Genomic DNA, 26,162 nt, shown 5'->3' on the forward strand with positions numbered 1-26,162 from the left:
GTTTTTCAGTTCCCATGGCAACCTGATGATGTTCTGTTTCACACAGACGCACTAAATGTTCGCAGGTGGAGCGAAGCAGTGGGTACCGGCTTCTATTTGTGACACGACACTAATGCACAGCCTGGCACAAGCCGCCGACAGGTGCTCGGACTATGAAGCTTTTAGTGGCTTTCAGTGCAGAGCGACCAGCGCCTGAATGTTTGCGCGGCTATTTTCAGTTATTGCAAAGGGACAGAAGTCTTATTGTGTGTGATAGCTGAACTGGCAGGACGCTAACAATCAGCACAGGCTTGTGGTAAATCTGCTCAAAATCGACCCCTTTTTACTTTCTAAATTAATGTGTTTAGTCTCATTGTGCAATATTATTATTTATTAGTGCAAGACGAGAAATGCATTGCATCATTTTTAATTAAAATGCAATGAAATTAATATTTAAAATAAGAATATCATATACTAATGACCACAAAAATATTAAACGATCTTTGTTATTTCCCATTGAAATATTTCTGTCACACTCACAAATGCATGTCATTATGGAAATTAAATGCATTCTGCTGTTGTCTATTTTTGTCCAAAGGCATTCTGCGATTGATATTTTCACGACAATACATTCCTATTAAAGATTCATTCAAACTTAAGTTAATGGTAGCACTTTACAAGAGGGTTCACTTCATTAATGTATTTGGCATCATGAACTAGCTTTAAACAACACTATATTTTGCAGCATTTACAGAATCTAGGTTGATTGTGGTTATAGTTAATATAAACATAACTTAAAATGTTATATTTAGAATTATTCTTAACCTAGATTAATAAAGCATGATTAATAAAGCATGATTAACATTGCTAACATGTTATCCTAGAATAGTCAGTAGGCTTTACTAGTGATAGAAAGCTTAAATACTGTCTTATTGTACAAAAGTCTTCACCCCCCTCAATGAAAGTCTATGTCTAAGTATGTTAAACCAACCTAATAATACCAAATTATGCGTTTATTTTAGGTGTAATATTTTACTTTATTCATTGTAATGTGTTACCATTTTGTTTTATTAATACTATTTTCCCCATTTTTCTTGGCACTAATCTTACCATGGTAAATGTAGCATACAATAAAAGCAATCGTTAACTTTAAAGTGTCATGAAACCCCGTTTTAGCACAGGTTGTTCACAGCAAAATTCTTTGTTGTATTTTGTCAAAATAACTTTCATTTGGAATTATTCAGCTTTTAAAGAACAAATAGAAGAGATGCCGGTTTCTCCGGTAGTGGGTGGAATATGCAAACTGCGATCTTATTGGCTGCCGCTCATCTATTACTGTCCCTGTTTTGATTTCAGCAAATCAGTTCGAGTGAACGCTGGCAACATGATTAATATTCATGAACCCAGCAGCTCATCAATCCGTAGTGCATTGTATATTGTTATTATCTTTTAATAATAATAATAATAATAATAATAATAATTACTATTACCTTTTTTTTTTTTAATGGCAAACAATATCTTAAGCACCACCAGCAGTCTAAAGTTCAGTTAAAATGACATATGCATTCATACATGGTTACCAAATTTTAGTTGTAATTACTAAAGTTCTATCATTAAATAGTGCTTGATTGTCATAATATTATAATATAATGCTTGATTGACTGATGTTAAGAGTGTACGTTCAGATATTTAAAAAGCTGTGCCATTTTACAAAGATAAGCTGATTTGGTGGATTCATATATTATAATATATGAATCCACCAATAAGAGACCACTTAACATTGATTTCTGAACTTGGAGTGGTCTCTTAATTTTTTCCATAGCTGTATTTTATATATATATATATATATATATATATATATAAAAAGAATGAAGGCATTTTAAATGTATTTTTTAAACCATCAAAATGTTAAATACTATGACTCATGCATGCTAGCTTTAAACAGTATTTAGATTAGACAAGTAGAAAAGAGAGAAGTTGCACAAGAGAATGAGGTGGGGTTGCATGATGCACACACACTCACACATCAGATGAATAAACCAAAAGCATAGCAGGCCTTCAGGTAACCATGGGAACCAGCACAGGAAAAAGAGGAAAGAACACCGAGATCAATCCTGACAAGTGTGAGCCGACAAAACAGCTACGGCAAATAGAGGGCGAACAGCACAATGTAATCTAAATAAATAGATGCACAAAAAAAATGCAGCGGATAGAAACGGTGGCTCATTCAGACTTAATTACTCCCCGTTCGTCTTTGGAGAATAATCACAGTTTTCCTCCTCAGGAGTGGCGCGCTCATTCACAGATATCCCTTGTATGGAGACTAACCTAATTAAATGTTCAATCAAACTCCGAGGGGAACACGGGGTGTAAAGACGGAGCGACGCCTCGACACCACCTGGGAAACGCAGCGAGACTCCAGCGATCGGTTTAACGTCTCTGTAACATGATACTGCGGATACACCGTGATGCCTACGGCATGATGAATGATAAATCATCACCTGGAGTAAAACAAATCACACTGGACCAGTGCCAAGGGACTCAGATTTGTTGACAAACACAACGAAAAATTACTAAAACTTTAAAATGAAAGCCGAAAAATAAAAGTTGAATTTAATGTAACACTGTTTAAAATGGCTTAGATCAAGGGTCTCAAACTCAAATTGGCGGGGGGCCATTTCTGTGATTGACACCTCATAGGAGGGCCATATTAACATTCAAGTGCAAGAAAGCGCAACATTTCAGAATATTCATAATATTACTAATATAATACTACTAATATACTAATATAAGACTACTAATATAATACTACTAATTGCAATGGTGCAACTTCTCACATCCAACAAGGTGCATGGAATAAAAGAAAAGAAAAAAAAAAAATAGTAATTTAGGAACAAAACCAACACTTATGGCATGGACTCCTGGAGGGGTCAGAAATAAACAAAAAACTGGAGCTATATCTATCAACTTTATTTTGCCAAAAAATAAAAATCTCTCATTGTTACATACATTATTAGTTTTAAACATTTAGTGGAAGTATTTTCACTTACTTTATGTTAGCCTAAATGCATTAAAATCTTGCACTGAACAATACTGAACTGAACAAATACAATCCCTGAATACTTTTGAACACTCATCTGTTTCTTGACAGACACGTGCTCTCACAGCTGAGACACGTTTGTCCAAGATGCCGTTTGAGCATCGGTAACGTTTAATGGTTGCATCGGACGCGTTTCGGTGGTTTAAATCGACGCTCGTGACTTAAAGTCGAGTGCTTTTACTGTGATTTAGGCAAGCACGCTCATAATAGGAGCGACGCGGTTGAGCGCGGCTCGTGGTTGCATAGCAACGACAGACGCCACTGGAGCGGAAGCGCATTGGAAAGAAGGAGAATGCGCGGCCCCTTATGTGACGCGATATGTGAAATGCACCTTAGAACGGCGACTTTTTCTTTGCATATCAGACAGGTAGCAACTAGAGAAGAATAATAATACAAATTTTGCGGGCCAGATTAGGTTTTATTTTTGAGATCAGTTGCGGGCCGGATGGAGGGGGAGGGCGGGCCGTAAATGGCCCGTGGGCCGGCAGTTTGAGACCACTGGCTTAGATCACATAATTTTCACATCTTTTATGGAGTTTTTGTCTACTGAAAAGTTTATTTTTTGGAAAGATATTTCATCTAGGGCTGGGTGATATATCGAATATTAGCGATAATATCGCAATAATTTTGACGCCGATGTAAAATTTGAAAATATCATGAATATTGAATATTTCAAAATTCAAGCATACATTCCCAATATTACATCCCCTTACATATTACCGCTAGACTATATTAGACTATGAACAACACAGATGTGGAAAGAGACCCGGGAGGGGATGATAAATTAGTCTCCAAAAGGAATGCACAATCTGTAATAAAGGGGTGGTTTGGTTTTCAGAAAATGGATACTAATCAAAATACTGTCATTTGTTAGGTGTGCAAGATAATAGCTACAAAGGGTGGTAGCACCACTAATCTCTTTCATCACCTCGAGCAGCATCCTGTGCAGTACGAGCAATGCATGAAACTCCGTGAGCCACCATCACTATCTGGTAGGCCTGGCGTCCCTAAACAAATAAAGCTGGTCGATTCATTCTCCTCTTGCGGTGTGCCATATGCGAGAAATAGTAAAAAGTGGGAAGAAATTAAATTGGCGGTCACGTTTCACGCAGCCAAAGATATGATACCTCTCAGTACCGTGGAAAAACCTGGCTTCAAATGGCTGCTAAAGACAATACAGACGATACAATTTGCCTTACCGTAAATACTTGTGCTCCTGAAACGGTATTTTAAATTTCGCGAACAGCTGTCACTGAAGCTTTCTCAGATAACGCACTTCGCAACCACTGCCGATCTATGGATGAGCCGAACCTGCGAACCCTACATCAGTCTTACCATTCATTTTTATTGATGGCTGGGAGCTGAAATCTGCTTGTGAAATGCACTTTCTGTACTTGTTTTGCACTACTTCAGTTCAGTTACATTTACATGTGTTCATTTCATGAAAACTTATTCTTTTTTTTTTTTTTTTAGCTACTTAAATTTGCACTAAACATTTTGTATTTACTTTGTAAAAACAGCTGTTCTATTTTTTTTTATGAGGGCAAAAGAAAATCATGTTTTTTATTATTTAAAAGCAAATGCAAACATATCGAGATGTATATCGAATATCGTAAAAATTCACGATATCGAGATATCATTTTTTTTAATATATTGCCCAGCCCTGATTTCATCAGCTGAACAATCGGATTGTTGTTAAACAGTAAAATGTATGTGAAAACTGAAAACAGTGTGAAATCTGAGTATGGCGAATAAAGTATATCAATGAAACTAAAGCAAGACTGGTTCATGTATTATCAAAGTCCCTTTAAGACAAGTCATTTCAATCATTTTTGAAACGCCTCTCGGGCATGCAAGTGCAGCTCCTATCACTTTAAATGGGGAAACATCAAATTCTCCAAAGCTGTTCACCATGATTTAGATTAAATTTCATATTTGAAATCACCTGACAACAACTGTCTCAAATTTTGTTTCTAAACGCTCAAATCATGACCAAAAATAAATAAATAAATAAAGCTAATGTGCATGTGCAGTCCTAAATGTGCGTCTCCATAGAGTGCCCCAGGGATGACGCGTATTTGTAGGCAAAATCCGGAAGCGAGTTAGCATTTTAGGACTTCAGGTTCCAACGCCGTAAAGTCTATGGGTTTTTTGAATGGGTTTTTGCTAAATCGCCTGAAATAAGGTCTGTGGTTAACAAAGCCTCTAAATACTTTCACGTTTTGATCTATGACATAAAACACACCAGTTATAACCCACTTGTGATTTTTTAAACTTTTACTGCGTCTTCAAATCGGCGGTTGCTAACAAATTGCTAAAAAGGGACTACTTCCTTTGGCAGGGACTTTAGACGTCATCATGACAAACCGGACATTTGGACAGCATTTCTCATGAAAAAGTGGATAAGTATTCATACACAGCGCAGATCATAATATCATAATCAGTGAGCATGTTTGTAAATAAAGTTTTTTAAATTCAGTTTGAGGAAGCTTGGTGATGACGACGTTGATCCGCGACCATGGTGTGCTGTAGTCCGTTTATAGCCTACTGTTAGCCTTTTATATCTGACGACTTTATATAGGCTTCAAAATCTATAAATAGTGTGTTAACTTGTAAAGATTATCTTGATAGACAAAACGTGTAAGTGTCATAACCCTTTGTTAAACACAGAGCTTATTTTCTGCGATTTTCCAAAAGTCTATTGGAAATATGAATAGGCTTTCAGTCGAGGGAACCCCTGCGCCGCTAGCTTCCGGGTTGGCCTACAAAAACGCGTCATCCCTGGGGCACTCTATTGGAAGTGAGCGTCTGACTATAGACTAGGGACTTTGGCAAATTTTCATTTCAATCATCGATAGGTTTCAAAATAGAGTAATCAAGTACTCGGGGGCGGGGCGTGTGTGCGGGGGGGCGGGGCATGGCCATCATGGAGATAATGAAAATATCTGAAGACTGTTAGGAAAACGAATGTTAAAAATAAAAATATGACATGAAAACGTGATTAGAACACTGTTGGATTGATTATGATGCAGCAATGTTATTAAGGAAGCATCTAAAAGGAATAGCTGCCTGAGGTAAGTCAGATAACTTAGATACATAATATAGATGTGACATTACAACTTGTATTGGCACAAAAGAATGCAAATGCCAGTGAACTTTAAGTTACACGCTATAGCGGGAGAGAGAGAGTAAGAGAGAGCTCCCGCCGTGATGCGCACTGTAGATTTCTATAAAGTTCTCATTATAATGCTATGTTTATGGCAGATATGTGCTTTATTTTCATCGACATGATTAAGTGATTCCATAAATCGGCTGCGTGTTTTCTAATGATATGAATTATGCAATTGAACAAATATGACGATAAAAGCACTGCTGCACTATAGCATCATTTTTTTTTTTTTTTTTTTTTTTAATATAAACATCTAAAAGCAATGACCGTCTCAAATAACTCAATATCGGGCATTGTTGAGCATGAAACTAGCATGTTAATAAATGCTGATATCCCGACCTCACAATTACAACTTTCTTCTGCAAAACATTTGCGAATGAAAACGTGAGCTTATTTTCATCTATCTTGTCAAAGTGAAGCCAGACATCACTACGTGACTTCACGGCCATTCTCTCTCTTTTCACGTCTTTTGACGCATGCTGTGGAAAGCTGAACAATTCGAGCTCAGGGTGCCGCCCAGAGTGCTGCTATAACCAAAAAACAAACATTTTGATCATCGTTTACATGATCGATCGTCACCGTCACGGTCAAGTACTCGATCGCTGTAGCGCATCCCTACTATAGACCATTAACAGTTGGCGACTGGCTATAAATTAGAAGGCGGGACTTATGCTGAAACCCCTCCTTTCTGAGAGCCTGCTCTGCTCTGATTGGTGGCCCAGTCAGTTGTGATTGGTCGACCGCTTACAGTGCGTGTCAGAAACCAAACACCCATCACCATAGCTGATTTCCAGTTTGTTTTTCTTGTTTTTTAAACCCTTCCCTCAGTCTCGTTGACTCGGATGTACGAGTGCCGACTAAATGCATCTCATATCAGATCAATTGCACATGACTATCTTTTCTCAATGTTATGAACAGCAGCTACGCTAATTATTCTCCATTTGCTTTTCTGTTTTAGGACATCAGCCTCAGTTTGGATCCAGCCTCTTAAGATGACCAACACCTATGAAAAGACGGTGCCAACTCCTGCGAGGACTTCTGGATCAACATGCACATTCCCAAATTTCTATATATTCTAATTATTGTTAACAGTAATTCTTTTTTCCAGGAGCTCATTGCTTCTAACTTCAGTTAAACTGCTAACAGTGATTGTAAATTAACTGCCTAAATTATTACATTTTTTGCTAACTGCATTCTTTAAATTGTAATGTTGACATGCATTCTCTGTAAAGCTGCTTTGAAATGATATGTATCGTGAGAAGCTCTATACAAATAAATGTGAAATGAAATTAATTGAATACTGGCGGAACCTTTGAAATGGGCTGAACTGGTCCTAAGCCCTTGATCACTAGGAATCCGCTATGGAGTAAATTTTTTATTTTATTTTTTTCCCTTAGGAAATTGTTTAATGCAGCACTCTGTGTGTATATAGGTGTGTTTGATTTGTTTTAAATGTGCAAAAATATATATAATCACAGTTGTTTGTGGTGGGGTAAATTAAACGTGATATGCGGTGACCTCACAATTGTGTTGCATTGTGGTATATGGAGCTGCCTGAAGTGTACATATGAAGACAAAATTGAGGGAGCGAGGGTCTGTCCATATAAACTTCCCTCGTCCACTTCACAAAGTGTAACGCACTTCAAAATGGTGCTTAGGGAAGTTTGCAAGTGTGTGCCTAAAAGTGGAGTGGAACGCAGCCCATATCTGAATTTCAGCTCTTCCTCAGCACTTGATACACAGCAATACGATCAGTAACGATGGCGTCAGTTTTACCGTATTAATCTCATCCTTTAGAAGTGCATCAAAGTGGATTTGCTTTGGCAGCAGAAAATAGCGTCTTCTCGATATGAACAACACGAATCAAACTCTTCCAGTCTCAACCAACTTTAAGCCAATGAATTATGCAAATGAGTTATAAACCTGCATAGGTTTGAGCAGGAAGTGAGACTGGAATTACTGATGATTCGTTTCAGGCAGTTCAGAATCGATTATTTCTTTGGGAAACAATCGTTTTCAACTGTCCAGTTGCTAAAGTGCATAATTAGTCAACTTTAAATTGGTCTTTCTTTACTAAAACAACTGATGTACAGAATCTGGATTACATTTTTTCATTTTCAATAATGCATTTCACTCTGGTGTGCGTCACAATATGGAGGAATCTGTGGCTATTTTCATGGCATTGCAAACTATTGGATTTGTTCAAGAAACTTGTTCAAGTAATCAATCGCTTAAACGGGTGACAAAGTCCAACAGTAAAACACTATGAGTCAGTGCGGCCATGTTCTCCTCTCCCATTTTAGCTTCTTTATTGACTGTTCATGCCATCTGTGACAAAGACTGCCAACTGCGTTACAGAAAGAATGCTCTTGCTCTCCTTTTCGAAAATAAAGCTAATTTTGGATAATTCAAAATAACACCACCACATTTCTGGCCTACTTTTGAACATAAATGTTTAAATATCTTTTTGAGCACAAACTCCTTGGTATGAAAACCTACAACATTCTTTTTAATGAATTTCTTTAATCTACAATGTTTTAATGTATTTAGTTATTTGTATTGGGAGTAACCCACATGCAACGTTCTCAAGTTAGATATTTGGCATGTTTGCTGCTCGTCGTATCATGGGTGGGTCTTCCTCTTTGAAAACACAAGAGGAAATCCTAAAAGATGGCAGACAGAGATGGCAGCTTCATATCTCTAGGTAGAAAGTAATTAAATTCATTGTGTAAAGCTCAGGGGTGATTTGGAAAAACCCAAAACCTATGAGACAGGTGGGTGATGAACTCTAAGCCACCGCTGGAAGCAAACACTGCAAGTCACACAGAGTCAGGGACTATTATCCTCTCGCACACTATAATTACCCACATTCCGTCTGTTTGCGCTTCTTATTTGTTTGTTGTCGGAGGGTGGCACCCCTCCTCATTAAAACAGAGGGGATAATTACATGCCACAGATGCATTAAGAAGCTGGGAGATTTCCAAGACCCCATCCAAACATCCACAGCCGGATTTGTGCACTTGCTGCCTCTTGCTTGCGAATACGATCAGAAAAGCTTTTTTTATGGCTTTTGGAGCTTTTGGATTTTGGTGCAAGTATGGCTGGGGTATTTAATTAAACCAGAATATCTCTATTCTGCATTCAGTATTCCGCGGCGTGGAAAACACGGACATAATCAACGGAACCCAGTCACAGAAACGGAATTTACTGTACAAACGTGTAACATGGAATGTCACAGAATTTGGCAAATTTTGGATGAATAAATTAAAAGTAGGGCTGTACAATTAAATAAATCATGATATTTTAAAAAAATTGACTAGTGTCTGTGAATATTAAAGAAACTCAAAGTTCAAATTGAAGAAATTATGAGAAATATATTTGTAACACTTTACAATACAGTCTCACTTGTTAACATTAGTTAATGCATTAATTAACAATAAACAATATATTCTCATAGCATTTATTAACCCTTGTTAATATTATTTAATACAAATGTTCATATTAGTTCACAGTGCATTAATAATGCATTAGTAAATGTAGAAATTAACATTAACTAAGATTACAGTTAACACAACTTCTACAGCATTTATTAGTTACATAATTTCAACAAATGTAACCTTATTCTAAGATATTAACAACATCTGACTGTTGTACAGTCGAATGTACTTCTCAAAGTAATAATAATAAGAAGAAACATTTTATTTAGGAGTATCATAAGTTTAAAACATGGAAGAAAAATTAACTGTAAATAATAAATACAGGAAATTTAAAGCAGACAACAGAACAGAATTTCTGAAAAACAAATACAAATTTTACTAAATTATTAAGTTGTTAAAGTTGATTAGGTATGCTTTTTGATTATTAAAATGTAATCAAACCATTAAAAAAAATAAAATAAAATAAAATTTAAACAGAAAACATGAAATTTTGTGGCCCAAAAATGTAATTTCTGATTAATTGTTGTTAAATTGTAAACGCTTCATAATTTAAAATAATTAGACATGTTTCTTGATTAATAACATTTAATTTAACCATTAAAACAGAATCCAGAAAAAAAAAAAAAAAAATAAAAAATTAGGGGGGGGGGGTCTACATTTTATAGGGCCCTAAAAATGTAATTTTTATAAAAAAAGACATAAAATCATATTAAATTGTATACGTTTCATGATTTCTATTAATTAAACATGCTTTTTAATTAAGAACATTTTATGTAACCATTAAAAATGATATAGAAAAGCACAGAACTTGGTGGAAAAAAAAATAAAACCCTAAAATATTTACCTCAAAACTTTCCTACAGAGCCTTGAATCACCTGTTGTGACTTTGTGTCCATTATTTATCGACTCTGAGTTTAATGGTCATGTGTGTTCTGCACGAGTCGTGCTCATGTGTTCTATTTTCTGCTAATGACGTCCGTCCGTGTGGGTGTGTGTCTTACCTTAGATGTTGAGAAGCAGAAATGCGTACGAGTAAGTCTTTGTGAAGATCTTACCTAGGTTGTGTCTCTTGTTTTTGGCGTGCTCGTGGATGTGTTTCTTGCTGAAACAGCCGAAGAACACACAATGAAGACAGGAGTGAAGTCGGTTTAAATGAGCTCCACACATGTGACATATACATGACTTCGCCTAAGAAGAAAAGAGAAAGAGATACAGGCGTTTAGTTACGTTGCCCAGATGCACACTGGGAATGTGCAACATAACTGACTAGTTGGTAGACTGTCTGGATGACTAGTTAATTAGAAATAGTTCTGGAAGTAAAAACCAAGTGATTTTCTCAATGGAAAAACCTTTTGTTAAGACAAATCTACCATTTTTAGAGGCATGGACAACAATTTACTGCACAAAACTCTTAATGTCCTCGAAAAAAATTGGATAATACATAATAATAATAATAATAATAATAATAATAATAATAGGAAACTTGTACAGCAGAGGATCTGAAGTCTTGAAATTAATTGTTGAAGGTGGTGATTTTGTTGCAGAAGCAGTGCGTTGATGGCTATAGCAACAGTGTTTTAGAGAGAGAATGAATTTATGAAACAAAATCTTTACATTTTGCATGTTGCATGGTATAGGGTCCTTCCTTTCCCACTTTGGCTGAAATTCACCCATGCCGAATTGTTACTTCACATAACATCTTGGTTTTAGCTATGTTACCATGTACCAATAAAATGTACAAAATTTCATGATTTATAATAAATGTCAAATTTCATGATTCTTGATACCATTATATGCAATAATACTAAAACAAAACATTTTAATTAAATTAAACAGTAATTTTAAACTAAATTAAACGTAATATCTCCGTTTGGCGCGGTTGCACCAGTTGCACCGCCCTGTGTGATGGCATGTCTCAACAGGTTAAAATAGTCTACTTTCAATAAAATCCCCAACCTATTAGGAATACTTTTAGCGGTGTTAATATGTGTCATAAGCAACTGAATAGCTAATGCGCATCTAAAGGGAACGCAAGTGTCTCGCTTATAATAAACCCATCTAACGTATCTCAGTCGGACGCACTTTCTACTAAATATCCGAGTCTTGTCTTCACTGGACAAAAAAATAAACTGGTACATTTGTCTTTCTGAACGGGTGCATAATGATGATGTTTTGAAGTGTCCATTGTAGCGCATTACCCCGTTCACTATGACACACTCATGACTTGTTTAATCTCTAAATGCAGTTTAATTTAAGGTCTAAATGCAGTGGGTTTTGACTTGTACTCCTGTAACTGAAGATGAAGGTCTTTTCCCATGTTATGCTTACAGAAGCCACACCCAAAACTCTCGCTACTGGTTGAGCTGGAAAGTGATTGACAGATCTGAGCGGTAGCTCTCTAAGTTTTGATATGTCTCTGGGAGACTCAAAGCTTACACTTTTGAGGGATACGCCATATATTACTAGTAGTCAGTGAACCATAAACTGGGATAAGAGAATGCATTTTAACATAAATCTTAAATACTTTAATATCTGCATGAAATTGCGAAGAAAAAGCCAACCACAATATGACTAGATAACTAGAGGTTGACCGATATATCGGTTTACCGATATTTTCCCTGATATTTAAGCATTTTACCATAATCGGATATCGGTTTTGTAATATCAGATTTACCGATAAACGCCGCCATCTTGTGGGTGCATGCAGGATTGCATCTGAGGGGAGACGAGACAACGGCGCGCACATGTAAAGTATACTTACCTTCAATTAGTAAACTTTATTTAACAACAGCCATCAATGCACAAATTAGATGTGTGTTACATAAATGTCTGAAATGTAGCTAGGTTATGCAGCTTGTCTCTAAGAAATAGATTGAGCGATATCAGTTTAAGAATAGTTCTGTGTAAATGCATAGATAAACAGCACTTTATCAGCACATTTCATAATCTAGAACGACATTTACATTATTAATAATTCTGATAACATACCAGTTGAGAAATGCAATAAAATACGATGTTTTGTTTGTTATATTTCAATATTCCTGAGAATATTATTCAGTTATTAGGGCCCAAGCGAAAATTCGCGCAGGGCCCTCTTGTTCTTCTAAGGATTATTATTTTTTTTTTTTTTTTTTTTCCGTCTTCCGGGGCTTTTTGGGGGCCTTAACATGCTCAAAAACTCTTGAAAATTGGCACACACATTGGAATCCGCGGCCATTAGGACGCCGGAGAGGCTGGTACCCGGGCGTGGCAGGGGGGCTCGACAGCGCCCCCTTGAAAAAAGTCTGAAAATTTGGTCCATATATTAAACATGCTTGCACGTATTAGTATGAAACTCGGTACACATATAGACCTCATCGGGCCGAACAACTTTCGCGCTCTAAGTTAATCGCCACGCCAACAGGAAGTCAGCTATTAAGGGTTGTTTGAAAAACGCATGCTCTGGAATTTGATATACTCCTCCTAGACGATTAATCCGATCGCCACCAAACTCGGTCAGCATGAAGTCAAGACACTGATGATTAAAAATTGCCAGGGGATTTTTGATATCTTGAACGGTTTGGCCGTGGCGAGGCAACGAATTTATGGCGAGAAAAAGGAAACAGGAAATGTGTTATAACGTCTTAATACATATATTGATCTTTATGAAACTTCACGAGTGTGTTCGTTATAGGAGTCTGATCACATGGATGTGACTATTGTGAGTCAAAGTTATAGCGCCACCAACTGGCAGCAGGAAGTGTATCACTTTTTGAAATGTTTTGAGATCACCCTCTTATTTTTACCTGATTTGCTTCAAACTTCATCAGTGTAATGTCAATACACAGCAGATGTAGACCTATGACAGGATTTTTGATATTTGAAATATTGTTGCCATGGCAACAGGTCAAACTGTAATAATATTCTTGAGTGTTTTTGAGGCTCTTAACATGCTTCAAATTGCATGAAACTCGACACACACATCAATATTGTCAACCAGTAGACATGGACAAAGCCATAGAAATGGGCGTGGTGGAGGGGCTCAGTAGCGCCACCTTTTGACAAAAGTGGGGGGTTAGTTTTTCCTACAGTCACCAAACTCGGTACACATATTATTCTCATCAAGCCGGACAATTTTCTAATTTACATTCATTAGCTCCGACCAACAGGAAGTCAGCTATTTTGGTTTGAATGTTAATTTTTTGAAAAAACAGGCTATGAATTTTATACTACTACTCCTACAGGGTTTATCCAATTTACACCAAGCTTTTTTAACTTGTTGCGAACACATTGAAGTTGTTTAATTGCAAACGGATTTTGGATATCTCAAACGGTTTGGCCGTGGCGAGGCAACGAATTTATGGCGAGAAAAGGGAAACAGGAAATGTGTTATAACTTCTGCATACATTGATTGATGTTTATGAAACTTCAGGAGTGTGTTGGTTGTAGTAGTCTGATCACATGGATGTAACTATTGTGAGTCAAAGTTATAGCGCCACCAAATGGCAGCAAGAAGTGTATCACTTTTAAAATGCTTTGAGATCACCCTCTTATTTTTACCTGATTTGCTTCAAACTTCATCAGTGTAATGTCAATACACAGCAGATGTAGACCTATGACAGGATTTTTGATATTTGAAATATTGTTGCCATGGCAACAGGTCAAACTGTAATAATATTCTTGAGTGTTTTTGAGGCTCTTAACATGCTTCAAATTGCATGAAACTCGACACACACATCAATATTGTCAACCAGTAGACATGGACAAAGCCATAGAAATGGGCGTGGTGGAGGGGCTCAGTAGCGCCACCTTTTGACAAAAGTGGGGGGGTTAGTTTTTCCTACAGTCACCAAACTCGGTACACATATTATTCTCATCAAGCCGGACAATTTTCTAATTTACATTCATTAGCTCCGACCAACAGGAAGTCAGCTATTTTGGTTTGAATGTTAATTTTTTGAAAAAACAGGCTATGAATTTTATACTACTACTCCTACAGGGTTTATCCAATTTACACCAACCTTTTTTAACTTGTTGCTAACACATTGAAGTTGTTTAATTGCAAACAGATTTTGGATATCTCAAACGGTTTGGCCGTGGCGAGGCAACAAATTTATGGCAAGAAAAGGGAAACAAAGTGTTATAACTTCTGCATACATTAATTGATTTTGATGAAACTTTGGCTTAGTCTTCGTTGTACAAGGCTGATCACATGGATTTGACTATTGTGATTCAAAGTCATAGCGCCACCAACTGGAAGCAGAAAATGTGTCACTTTCAGCATACATTGAGATCACCCTCTTATTTTTACCTGATTTGCTTCAAAATTCATCAGAATAATGTTAAAACTTGGCACATGTAATCCTTTGAAAATGGGAAGGGAGGAGGGGCTCTATAACGGCACCTTGTAGTGCAGTAAATGTGGAGTGAATTTGACATAGTCCTTTGATGTTTAACCGTTTTAAGTGCCTATTGCCCGCTGTGCACAGTTGCCCTGAAGCCACCGGGGTGGCGGTGCCACCGGGCTTGGGCCCGCCATCGCTGCTCGCAGCTATATTTTAACATTTATTCTTCACTCTTTAGCCTATTAAACAGCTATATAAAACTGTAGTTTAAAATGAAGTATTACATTTCTGCAAAGTTGATATGACTCCTGTCTTAAATTTATTTTCTCCATTTGAAAACATTAGACATTCTACATTTATTTTGCTTATTGTTAACATTAGTGTTGCTGCTGATGCTTTATATAAATAAAATTTTTGTAATATGAAGATTAAAATTAAAAATTTATTGGTGTAATAATAAAAGTTTTGTTTTCTATGCAAGGAGGGAGTGATTGTTAAAATGTTTTATTCAGTTCATTGGTGTTGTAATAGTGTCAAAAACAGAAGTAGAACAGTAAATAAATATCAGTTCTGCATATCGCTTATCGGGCACATGAACATATCGATTTCGTATCGGTTCTAAAAAATTAATATTGGTCGATCACTAGTTTTGATGCATCTCAGGAAGGCTCAAAGCTTACACTTTTGAGGGAATGGCATATTACTAGTAGTCAATGAACCATAAACTAGGTTAAAAGAATGCATTTTAACATAAATCATTAATACTTTAATATCTGCATGAAATTGCCAAAAAAAAAAAAAAAAAATATATATATTATATATATATATATATTATAGCCAACCACAATATGACTAGATGACCAACCATCTGTTCCCATTCCTGATTCGTATTCACGGACTATCCCAATACCCTGATCTCCAATTTAGTGCTGTAGTGTTGCGTTTAGATCACTAAACAGCTCCAGTGTTTAACAATTCGCTCTGCTTTTACCTCCAGACTAGCTATTTTTGTAGAGACCCCATTTTCAGCTTCACATCTCGCCCTTTCATTATTCCCAGGTGACTCGCCACCCAGCAGACAACTGAGAATAACCATCCTACTGCATGAATGGAGCGCCAGAGCGCCAAACGTCAGGTGAGATGAGAACACAGAAAGAACTGGAGCACTTCTGCGTGTTTATTACGATGGCTTTAATGAAAAGCGACTGTGTGCTAAAACCGCCATGGCCTGAAGTCTAGAGAGTAGGATGGCAGCAAGGGACGAGGATGTTACAGAGAAAATATACATGTAATCATGCTCACATGTCATTATTAAACCAAAAGAAACCTTAACGTTCCCATTAGAGTTGAAAGAAAACTGCGGATGTGTCGGGAGAAAAAAGAGAAGGGAAAGGCCTTGTTTTGTCCGTCTTTCATCAGAGTAATTTGATCGGAGACATTGAGGGAGAAAGGCCTGCGGTAAGGTGAACTTGGCAAACATATGATACAGTGTTAAAGATACACACAACAGCGCAACAAACATCTTTATGGGATCACTAGAGCATGACGGGGCTATTGTCGGTTTTGCAAGCTGCAATAAACGCTAATATCATTAAGCATTACAGCAATATGGTATTCAAAAGATTCTAATGAAATGGAATGGTTAATTACATGGCCGAACATCTCGACCCAGATCCATTTTGTGAGCTGAAGAGCTTTGCCACACCCAGACTCTACAACACAGTCTGGCTGTGATGAGCAGAATAGTGCACTAGTTGTCGCAGTATAGTGTAGATTACATGTAGTATGCAAATTATCTGTAGAAATAAAGAGTTGATGCATAACAGAACATGCAATACAATGCAATGTTCTTGACACGACCTTCCACTTCTGTTGTGGCAAAAGCCACTAATTTCTTTACTCATTTGATCAAACTGCATTTTTTTTTTTTTTTATGCTGCATTAAAAATAATACATTTTATTAAACCTGCAACACGAAATCATGGCTAGATTATATAAAAGTTGTAAATTCTAAGTTGAAAATCCATCTTTTTTTTTTTTTTTTGTATAGATCTTATTGTGAACAATTCATCTGCATATGTTCGGATTTTAAAAATGTTTTGTCCTTGTGAAGTTATATCAAAATATAACTATCGTCCAGTGAAATGACAGGCTTTTCTCTGTTGATGGCAATATGCATAATTTCCCATAAATCGATCATTGTTTAAAATAACGATCAATTAATTGTCAACCTTAACCTCTTAAAGGGGACCTATAATGCCCCTTTTAGAAGTAATATAAGTCTCTGGTGTCTCCAGAATGTGTCTGTGAAGTTTCAGCTCAAAATACCCCACAGATCATTTATTATAGCTTGTCAAATTTGCCCGTATTTGGGTGTGTCCCTTTAAATGCAAATGAGCTGCTGCTCCCGGCCCCCTTTCCAGAAGAGGGCGGAGCTTTAACAGCTCAACAACAACAAAGCCGGAGAATCTCACGCAGCCAAAATGAGGATTGTCAGTAACGGTGTTCAGCCTTACATTGTTCAAACCGGAGTCGACACTGATGGAGAGACTCAGGAGGAAGTTACAACTTTTAGACGTTTCTGAATGGTTAGTGGATTGATTTGATTGAGTTGATTCAACTCATCCACTAGCATGTGCCGTCATGTTCATCTTTTGTGTTGAATTGACCCTCGTTTGTGAAGCAGTCCGGCGTAAAATGTCGGCATGACAACAACACTCTACTACAACAACTCTTCCTCTTCTCTAAAGCAGCCCAACATGGCCCCGCCCCCTTTGTTGTGAGTTCTCGGGGGCGGGGTTTATGTAAATTGTAGGGTTAGTGATGTCACCAACCCAGGAAGAAGCTCATTGCAGTCCCTACCAGCCGTTTGTTGTAGTTAGTGAATTTTTTAAAGGAAAATATCTCCCTTTGCATTGAACTTTGAGCATAGCAACTTTGAAGATGTTGTTTATGCTCAACCACCCCCTTAGCTATAAACAGGAGGCTCTACCAAATTATCACAAACAATAGTTGTTTGTTAAAATCAGGAAAAAATAAATCAATCGTATCGTTCATCCCTATCATGTACATTTATAATACTATACTTTGTGTTGTACTACCTTAGCTTTAAATGACATTATAATAGAATATTTATTTTGCTATAGGGACAAATGGGAATGCAAAAGTTATATTTGTTGTAGTCATTCACCACTCTAGATGTTTACACAACTATAATGGAAAAGTGGAAAGGGAACATACACAATGCCTTAAAAACTAAAAATATTTGCATAGAGCAATGGTGTGCAGTGATCTGAAGAGTAGCGTTTCATTCTGAACATCTCCACACCTCCTGATCACACTCTACAGGCGTCTTTTCTCCTTCATCCTCCGATGTCTCCTACTCTCGCTCTCTCTCTCTCTCTCTCTCCTGCCTACACACACGCAGCTCTGTGCTGTCAGCAGGCTCCTCTGGTCTCTCCTGTTGGTGTTAATTCTGTAATGTTGAATTAGATCATGCATTGATCTGGACCTCATCTAAGATGTGGATCTGAGGCTGAAGAACAAGCCTTTGAAGGATCAGCTTCGTCCTACAAGATCCACTGCAGGCTACACGCATAGCCTATTTTTGCAGCTTTGCTGGCATACATTTGTAAAATAAAAGCCATAAAAATGCTACAATGACAAGGCAACAAACAATTTCATGCAGTCACCTGCAAAGATAAAATAAAATAATAAATCAAATTTAAAATAATAAAATATTTTTTTATTTAATTTAAAATTTGTATTATATTTGTATTTATCTCTCCTGATTTATATTTTTATGTATCCCTATTATTTTCTAAAATATTTCATTTGATTTATTCTTCCGATTATAATATAATATATATAAAATAAAAAGGAAGAATAATTTTATATTTAATTATTTTTACTAATGTGTCTTATTTTATTTTTTCAATTTCTTTAATTTTGATTTTATATTTTTATTTATCCATCCTGATTTATGATTTAATTTTTATTTATCCCTCTTATCCATTTCATTTTCCTATTTAAAAAAAAAAAAAAACCTTTTAAAAGTTACATTTTGTTTTTAATAGGGATAATATAGAAAATAAATAATAAAAAAAAAAAAAAAAATTTATATATATATATATATATATATATATTTTTATATCTATCTCTATATATCTATCTCTATATCTCTATATCTATCTCTATATCTCTATATCAATATCTATATCTATATCTATATATCTAATCTTTATCTATATATCTATATCTATATATCTATCTATCTATATCTATTTATATCTATATCTATTTATATCTATATCTATTTATATCTATATCTATCTATCTATCTATCTATCTATATATCTATCTATCTATCTATCTATCTATCTATCTATCTGTCTTTCTATCTATCTATCATCTTTCTATCTATCTATCTATCTATCTATATATTTATATCTCTATATCTCTATGTCTATCTCTATATCTCATATATATATATATATATATATATATATATATATATATAAATTATAGTGTGTGGGTGTGTTTAAATTAATTAAATATTTAATAAAATACAATATAAAATAAAATATGAGGGATAAATAAATATAAAAATGGATTTTGTCATCACTAAGGATGTGCAAAACACTTCAAATCATTAAAATGAATATTAATATAAAAGCAGTATAATAATGTGCAGTGTTTGATGGTTTCATTCGTTGGTGTACTGTGAAACATTCAATGCAACCAACGCAGTCCAATTCACAAACAAATGACACATATGAGCTGGTTCTTTTTAGAGGAATCAGAATCGAATCAAAACGAAAATAAAAATCCATATGAATAGAGAAACAGAGTCCACATCTTTGCTAAAAGAGAGTTCATTGAAAGTGCGAGTTCTCTGTGGGCCAGATGACATCAGACCAGAGAGAAGGGTTCCTCTGTTAGTCATGGAAACCAGACGATGATGCTGACTCAATAAAACAGGCATCAAAAGACGGCGCGAGTCCAGCCCCAATCGCTCTCATTGGACAGATCCATTATGAACAGCAACAAAGCAGCACTGTCATCCATCGTAATGCATGTGCCTTTCAGTCATTCTGGCTACTCAAAGATGAATCAACATACTAAAGGAGAGTGTCAAGGATCAAGCACCATATTTTTCATTGGTGCTCCATGCAGACTTGCGTCAGACAGATGTCTTTGGCAATCGCATCACATTTTATACCACATGGGCTGAACGTCAGCGTATGTCGGCACCCCTCTCCGACTAATCACACTGCAAGGACTGTAATAAATCACTCCAGTTTGGGATAATTTGTGTATAGTTAAAACTCTGAGTGTTGCAAAATGCTTTGAGGTCAAAAGTTATGCAGTTATTAATGCATTTTGAATAGGGATGCTCTAAAATTTTTTCAGTGGGCCCTATATTGAAAATGCAGTCCAAGTGAAAACATGTAGGTGAATCCCTAGTGAAAAATTACCATTTTTATAGTGTATATAGGGTGTGCACTATATATATTATATATATGTGACTGAAACCATAAACATATCGAAACAAAATTAGTTTTGAATAACTTTCAAATACTGTAATTATTGTGCGTTTGTGTGTGTATATATTATATATGTCTATGTAAATATATATTATTCCTTTTTGTCTAATATATACCAACCATTCATAAGGATCAATAACCACAGTGTGACTATAACCAGCTTTCGAACCGCCAATCACATCAGCTCTCGCAGTTTCTGCGGCAACCAAACATCCAATCGTCGGCTGACTGCTGTGTTTCCAAGATCACAAGTGTAGTAGGAGGCATGTGGGTGATGAGGAGAATCAAGGGAGGCAAGAGACATGAAAGAGGAGAAACAAAAAAGAGAGACAGAGAGGGAAGGCGCTGATGATAAAGGATGGATGACAGTTCAAACACATGCAGATGAGGTATGTGAACGCCTCTAAGCTGCCTTGACTGTGATAAGCCTGCTAGAGGCTAAATAAATGAGATCAGCTGAGAGAAAGAGCAGGCATGTGAGCGAACGCAAAGGGAGTGTAAGACTGATACTAAAAAGCTGGAGGCAACACCACAACGCAATTAGTGGAGAGGCCTTGTCAATTACCCAGAGTCCCCTTCTGCTGAAGGACTAGTTCTGAATGGGAAGGACGTTCACGGTTTTCACTTAATCCCAGAGTCTATCCCTTCCCTGCAATTAAAAGACTCATCAAGATCTGTAACAAAGAATAGTTAAACTGTAGTTTCTTAAAGTAATTAAAATTACTTGAAAATAATGATGCATACACACACACCGATGAGCCAAAACATTATGATCACCTGCCAAACATGGTGTTGGTTCTTCTTGCAAATTCCTCCATTAACGTTAGTTGCCTTCATTATAATCCTCTGATACGTGCTATTGAAAATTGCTGCGCGGCATAAATTATAAATAGCCTATATATTAGACAGTATCTTAGCAAAAGTCCATTTCTTCATGTTTTCTTCCATTCAAAAAGTTGCATCATACCAAAGTCCCTTTAAGACAAGTCATTTCACTCGGCGGCCATCTTTGAAACGCCTCTCGGGCATCCTGGGCATCATGCAATCTCTTTGAATGGGGAAACATCAAATTCTCCAAAACTGTTTGCCAACCTTACGATTAAATTTCATATTTGAAATCACCAATGAAATCTAACAACAACCGGTTCATAAATTTAGTTTCTAAACACTCGAATCATGACAAAAAAAAAATGTATTTTTCAGGCTGGATCAAGCTAATGCGCATGCGCAGACCTAAATGCGTGTTTCTTCGGAGGCATGCCTCTGACTGTTTCTATAGAAACCGGTGATTCTAACAGCCGCTGAAGTGACACGAAGACTTTACCAGTCGGCGATTGCCTCTTATTTAGAAGGCGGGACTTATTCCGCCATATTGCACGTTACACGTTCTCCCATTCAAAACAATACGAGTGACACGTCTTGTGTTATTCTATAGTATTTGATCATACATGACGCCAGCGTGCTCCGGCCTGGAACGTTAAGGGCAATGTGAGTGTAGGCCAGTGGGGGAGTGGGGAAGGGGGACAATCACGCTCGGGATCGGTTCAAGGCAACCGTGCCTAGTGTGAATACACGATCCATGATCCGTGGCTACTAGGGGTGTGACAGTTCAAATTACTCACAGTTCAGTTTTTAATCACAGTTTTAGGGTCAAAGTGTTGCTATTCCGTCAAGAGCAGTGATTTATTTCCATGTATTTTGTTGTTTGATTAACATTACAAACACAGACAGCAGGAATATTAGGCTGCTGTCACTTTAAGAGCTAATGCACAGATCCAATATATTGATACTACTATGTTTTCTAGGATACTCACCAAGACGGGCATGTTGACAATTTGTGTGTGAATTTGTCCGTTCAAGCGCAAGATTTGAAAGAGAACAATATTTCCGCACTGTCAGAGATGCGGCTTTCCATGTGCACGCTTAGGATGAGTGCACACACAAAGCTTTAAATTGGCAAGAACCAAATGAGTTTAGTTTAAACACAGATAGCAACTCGCATTGAACAGAATTTAGGGGAAGCCAGACACATTATTTTTAACTAACCATATTATAGATGTGTATGCATCATCAGATTTGAGATGAACCGCAGTCTAAGTGCATACCGAACCATGGGTGGAGAACCGTACGGTCTGATTTTTTACCGAGAACCATTACACTCCTAGTGGCTACACGTGTTGTGACACATTCCTCCCATAACCATCATTAAAATTGTGTGCAACTTGTGCCATAGTAGACCTTCTGGTGGCTCGGACTAGGCCGGACCTTCGTTGCCCACATGCATCAATGAGCCTTGGCGCCCAACACCCTGATGCCAGTTTGTGTTTGTCCCTCCTCGCACCACTGTTGGTAAATTCTCACCACTGCTGACCAGGAGCAACACACAAGCCTAGCCGTTTCAGAGATCCTCTCCCAGTCACATTGCCATAATTCAGCCCTTGTCAAATCCACTCAAATCTTTATGCCTGCCCATTTCTCCTGCATCCAACATGTTGATTACGATTGTTTGCTTACTAACTAATCTTGATATGTGGCCTTGTTACGGGATGATCAAAAATATTTGCTTCACCTGTGACTAGTCATATATCTGTATTTGACATATATGAGAATTTTTGGTTATTAACCAGTTTATTACATGAACACTCTAAATGAACAAACCAAATAAATGTTTAGGAGAGTGTGGGACCTATTATGCAAAATAGACTTTTATAAAGGTTTTTGAACACAGAAGTGTGTCCAGTGTGTGTAAACAACCAGCCTATAATGGTAAAAATCTACCCACTCTTTTTTTTTTTATAATCCCCATAAATCATAAACAGTCTCTCCAAACACATGGTTCCAGATTTCTCCCAACTCTTACGGTGGAAGCTCCACCCAAGACTGCTGATGATCTGCCCTATGAGCATAGATACCATCTGAGTGAGTCTGCATTATTTCTGTTTTCTCGCTATAGCAGCTGGAGATATACAATGTCTATGCCAAAAAGCATTACAAATGTTCTGTTATTGGATCTACTAACAAACATAAGCGTCTCGTAGACTCCCGCCATCTAAGCCACTGAGGACACCATAGTTGAATTTCATTTATGAAGGAAATGTGGTGAAAAAAGTCAGTAAAGTGTTATATAATTATGCAAATCGTTTTACGCCAGACTGCTTCTCAAACTAGGGTCAGTTAAACGGTGGATTTGCACAAAAGATTAACATGACGGTACATGCTAGTAACTTAACTCCACAACAGCTACATAAATTTATCCGCTAACCATTCAGAAACGTCTAGTTTCATTCTAAAAGTTGTAACGTCTTCCTGAGTCTCTCCATCAGTGTCCAACAATGTAAGACTGAACACCGCTACGGACTATTTCTGACATTTTGGCTGCATGACATTCTCCAGCTTTGTTGTTGTTGATCATCCAAAGCATGAGCTGTTAAAGCTCCACCCTCGTCTGGAAAGGGGGCCGGAAGCAGCAGCAGCTCATTTGCATTTAAAGGGACACACAAAAACGGTGTGTTTTTGCTCACACCCAAATAGGGGCAAGATATAATAAATGATCTGTGGGGTATTTTGAGCTGCAACTTCATAGACACATTCAGGGGACACCAGAGACTTGTACAAGGGGCATAACAGGTTCCCTCTAAATCAGCCGAGCTACTGTCACACTAAATGTATTTAGTAAAAGTTTGTAGTCTCTACTTTTCATTTATTAGTCCAACAATGTTCTGAAGTTTGTGCTAGTCTTGAATGTAATCTTCAGTGCATCTGGAATGAAGCCGTCCTCCTCCACCACACACTAAAACCCGAGAACAAAACAATATCTTGGGATAAAAACGATCAAATGATCTTGATTTGTATTCAAGTCACAAACGTGGTGTTTAAGCATTTGTAAGGCTATGAATTATGAGCCAGTAAAACTGTAGCATAGCACAAGTCCTTTATCTTCCTCCTTGAGTCACATTGCTCCTTTTCTTCAGTCCTCCTGATTTAAAACATCCTCCACGCCTCGAGAAACTCCTCTGTGGCCTGCTGTCGAGCGCTTTAGACTTGCACCTTCTCCGTAAATATCTGCGGAGGCTCAGGAGGGACATGCAGATGCTGTGGGACCGTATATATCAAACGCACAGCATCTCGAGGAAGCTGGTATCAATATGACAAACGGCCCATGGTTCAATTAATTATTGATGGTGAGCTGGAAGCCCATATAACTTCACATGCAGAATAGATGTGGAACAGCCGCCCTATAAAAATAGTTTTTAATGGTAAATGAAGACTATACGAATAATTGGACAAGCTTCAATGCAGGCTGGTGTTAATCACTGCCATGGCTAAGATGAACTTTGCATGGATGTGCAATTTTTTAAAAGAAAGCCATAATTCTGGCCTTCAGACTAATTACCACTCTTATATCGAAGTGCTTGTGAACGTCGGCAAACACAATATGAATTAAATGTTCATTAGTAAAACTTAATGGACAGAAACAAATTAAATCTTGATGTGTTGTGTACTTTTGGAAAAACACGCCACTAAAAAGGTCCAATGTATTATTAACATATCTCAGTTTAGTGTCCGTGACCCTGAGATCAAATTTTACCAAGGATTTAATATGCATGTATTACATATTCATATATAAAAATGTTATATATTACAGAAATTTCAGCAGTACTGGTGTACAAACACGGGTAAAATTTCATGGTTCCCAGTACCAAATTTTATACCATAGCAAAAACTACTTGAGCACTAATTAATGTAACTATTTGAAAATAAGAAAATATAAAATTATGGATGCTAATAGCAAACGTATACATATATACATATTGTAGTTTTTTGCTATGATACAGTTGTATCATATATAATAATAAAAATAATAAAGTATTGTTATCTGGCCTCAAATATTGGAAATTATACAAATTTGAAAAAGCATACGTTGCATTCCCAAATGCATGGTAAACTAATCAGATCCAAATGAATCTGTATTGAATCATTTTGAATCAAGATTAGAATTGAATCGAATATCATTTGAGTGATCAGTTAAAAAATGGCAGACACCAGGCGTTAACTGGGCCAGAGATGTGAAGCTAAGCTTAGGTGAATACAAGCACATACAATAAATAAATGAAAACGCCCGCAGGCGTCTCTGCATACGTAATGAATGATCTGTTCACTTGCTGTGTGAGCACAGCAAACACCGTTGTCTATATGAAATGCATAAAGCCTGCTCAGCAGGGATCATTATGATCATTGCTTGGATATAACAGAACCTAAGTGAGGCGTCTCTTGCGCTCATCACATGGTATAACAGGTCCTGTATTTATAGCAAGGTCCCGTATTACAAGAATGGTGGTGAAAACACAAAAACTCAATCGCACACTTATCTTTAAATCTACTGATTCAGGACATGTAGGAGACTGGGAAGGAAAGCATCCATAATAATCCATGTAATCTGACTCACTACTCAAACACCCCTCAAGTGTGCCGACTTAAAATGCTACAACTAATAATTCTATGTTCAATTGCATCTACCCACCTGAGCGAAACCGCATGGGTAAACTGAACCGAATCCTCTAGCTATAAAGGACAGTCCTTGTATTTTGCAGCATATTCTTCACAAGA

The 26,162-nt window shown here is 36.9% G+C and overlaps 1 protein-coding gene across 4 annotated transcripts in view; it reads right to left on the bottom strand.

Annotated features, from left to right (window-relative positions):
* Positions 1–26,162, bottom strand: part of usp22 (ubiquitin specific peptidase 22) — a 60,336-nt gene that overhangs the window by 26,645 nt on the left and 7,529 nt on the right. For all 4 annotated transcript variants that reach the window (XM_067369303.1, XM_067369302.1, XM_067369300.1 and 1 more), the window contains exon 2: positions 10,741–10,873. In XM_067369303.1, coding sequence (XP_067225404.1) covers positions 10,741–10,873 — 133 coding nt within the window. The remainder of the gene's footprint in view (positions 1–10,740; positions 10,874–26,162) is intronic.

This window comes from Chanodichthys erythropterus, chromosome 19, assembly GCF_024489055.1.
Source record: "Chanodichthys erythropterus isolate Z2021 chromosome 19, ASM2448905v1, whole genome shotgun sequence".
Taxonomy (NCBI): Eukaryota; Metazoa; Chordata; class Actinopteri; order Cypriniformes; family Xenocyprididae; genus Chanodichthys; species Chanodichthys erythropterus.